Source organism: Stegastes partitus, unplaced genomic scaffold (genome assembly GCF_000690725.1).
Source record: "Stegastes partitus isolate 25-593 unplaced genomic scaffold, Stegastes_partitus-1.0.2 Scaffold2426, whole genome shotgun sequence".
Classification (NCBI taxonomy): Eukaryota; Metazoa; Chordata; class Actinopteri; family Pomacentridae; genus Stegastes; species Stegastes partitus.
The window spans coordinates 54,861-56,678 of record NW_007580157.1 but is presented as its reverse complement, the minus strand read 5'-3'; the positions used below and the strand labels follow the sequence as shown (position 1 = coordinate 56,678).

The 1,818-nt window shown below is 38.3% G+C and overlaps 1 protein-coding gene across 1 annotated transcript in view; it reads left to right on the top strand.

Annotated features, from left to right (window-relative positions):
* The window catches only part of LOC103374985 (butyrophilin-like protein 9), a 4,429-nt gene extending 3,519 nt beyond the window's left edge, over positions 1 to 910 (top strand). Inside the window, exon 5 of the mRNA XM_008305167.1 lies at positions 176 to 910. Coding sequence (XP_008303389.1) covers positions 176 to 267 — 92 coding nt within the window. The 3' untranslated portion in view covers positions 268 to 910. The remainder of the gene's footprint in view (positions 1 to 175) is intronic.
* The last annotated feature ends 908 nt before the right edge of the window (positions 911 to 1,818 follow it).

Sequence of the window (1,818 nt, the reverse complement as noted above, 5' to 3'; positions counted from 1 at the left end):
ACAAAGGACTCAAACAACGGCTTAAATCAAAACAAGAGAAACTCATTGAATTAAGTTTATTGACACTTCCCACACATGGCAGAAACTTGATGTGTGTCTTTGTTAAGCTATGGTTGGTTCTTTTCATCATAATTAACAGCTGTAACAGACAAACAACCTGTTTTGTGTCGTTCAGGTAAACGTGGTCGACGACGACAGCAGCAACAGAACAACGTGGACCCTCCTGCTGAAATGATGAACATGCTGCAACCAGCATCTACTCCATGAATGTATCTCCTGGTTTGGTGATGGAGCCACCACATGCAAAAAAAAAATCCAGTACTGCTTTTTTAAAAATCAGGTGTATCAACAATCTGCTCAGAAAACACTCCTATTAGGTAAACAAGCTCAAAAATATAGAAATCATTCCAAAGCACTGTCAACAGAAGGCGACAGCGTACGACTTTATTTATTTCTCATGGAAGAACAAACTATGAACCTAAACAAGTGTGAAGAGTTTAAACAGGGTACGGGTTAAATAGGGAACATCGTCTGCTGCTAAAGTCAGAGAAAGTGTGTGAATGGGTAATAGATGTTCTTCTTCATGTCCAGTTGTGTGTAAGTTGTTTAGGGAAGAGTCACTTTTATTATCACCGTGTAGCACAAGATTGTCTGATGAAATGACGCCAATCAGGGGATATTCTTTCAGGTGGTGAGGGGAAAGTGAAGACCAAATATAAAAACAAGACTCTACCAGATAAGTGCTCTTAGTGCAAGTTTTATAAGACCAGCACTCAGACTGTAAGGCTGCAGTGTTCTCATCGGTTCCTGTTTTTGTGTTACTCACATCATTTAGAGCCATAAAAAAAAAGAACCTCGTGCAACCTGAAGTTACCTCGACAGCCTCAAATCCTGCTGAGAGTAAACCAGCCGGCCGTCTTTGCATCCAGTTTGTTTCTGTCGGTTCCTTCGTGAGATCTCGTGAGGTGTTGCTTGTTCTCTGTAGTGTGCGATGAGGCCTTGTTTTTATATCTAGCATGTGTGAGATTAGAGAGAATGTCTGCTCAGGTCAATCTGTCCAACTGAACCTCGTCTGAGTCACTTTTTTCTACCCTGTTCATGTGGTGCTGACTGATCAGAGACACCAGCGACGCTCTGGCATTTCTGCTTTTGCGGCGTTATTGTGCAATCGCCAGCCTGTAGTTTGAATAGCTGTGAATCATCATCTCAAACTGTGACTGTAGGACTGAGAGGGTGAATGCAATAATTTAAGATAATCGAATAACACTATTTCAAATTAAATTCTTCTAATGATTGTCAGCAAATTGTTATTTTATTCTTGCCCTTTAAGTGTGTGTGGGATTTTTAAAACAGAAAAAATAATCTTACCTTTTTAAAAACTTTTTAAACTGTGTAATGTTTTGATCCTGTGATGCAGAATTATACCTGTTTTTTTTACATTTGAAAAGAGAGCAATAATTTTGTATGTTTTTTATTATTTGAGTTCAGTCTCATGTGGAAAATAAAAAAAAGCCTTTTTTAAACACAATTGTTTGCCTTTTTTATTTATAATCACTGAAACAAGCTCATCTGACTTCCAATATAATCACTGTCATTTACAGTACAGCACCGATAGTATCCAGACAAGACAGAACTATAAGAAAGTCTGTTTTCAGGAAGATAATAACGCTTAGAAAGAAATCTGGTCTTTATAGAATTTGATTTATTAAACTGAGATTTTGATGTCAGACTAGATGTCATGTTTGATGGACACCAAACACTGCACGTGATCACAAACGCACCATCGCCACCATTTTTCACATCATGGTGGTGCCACCA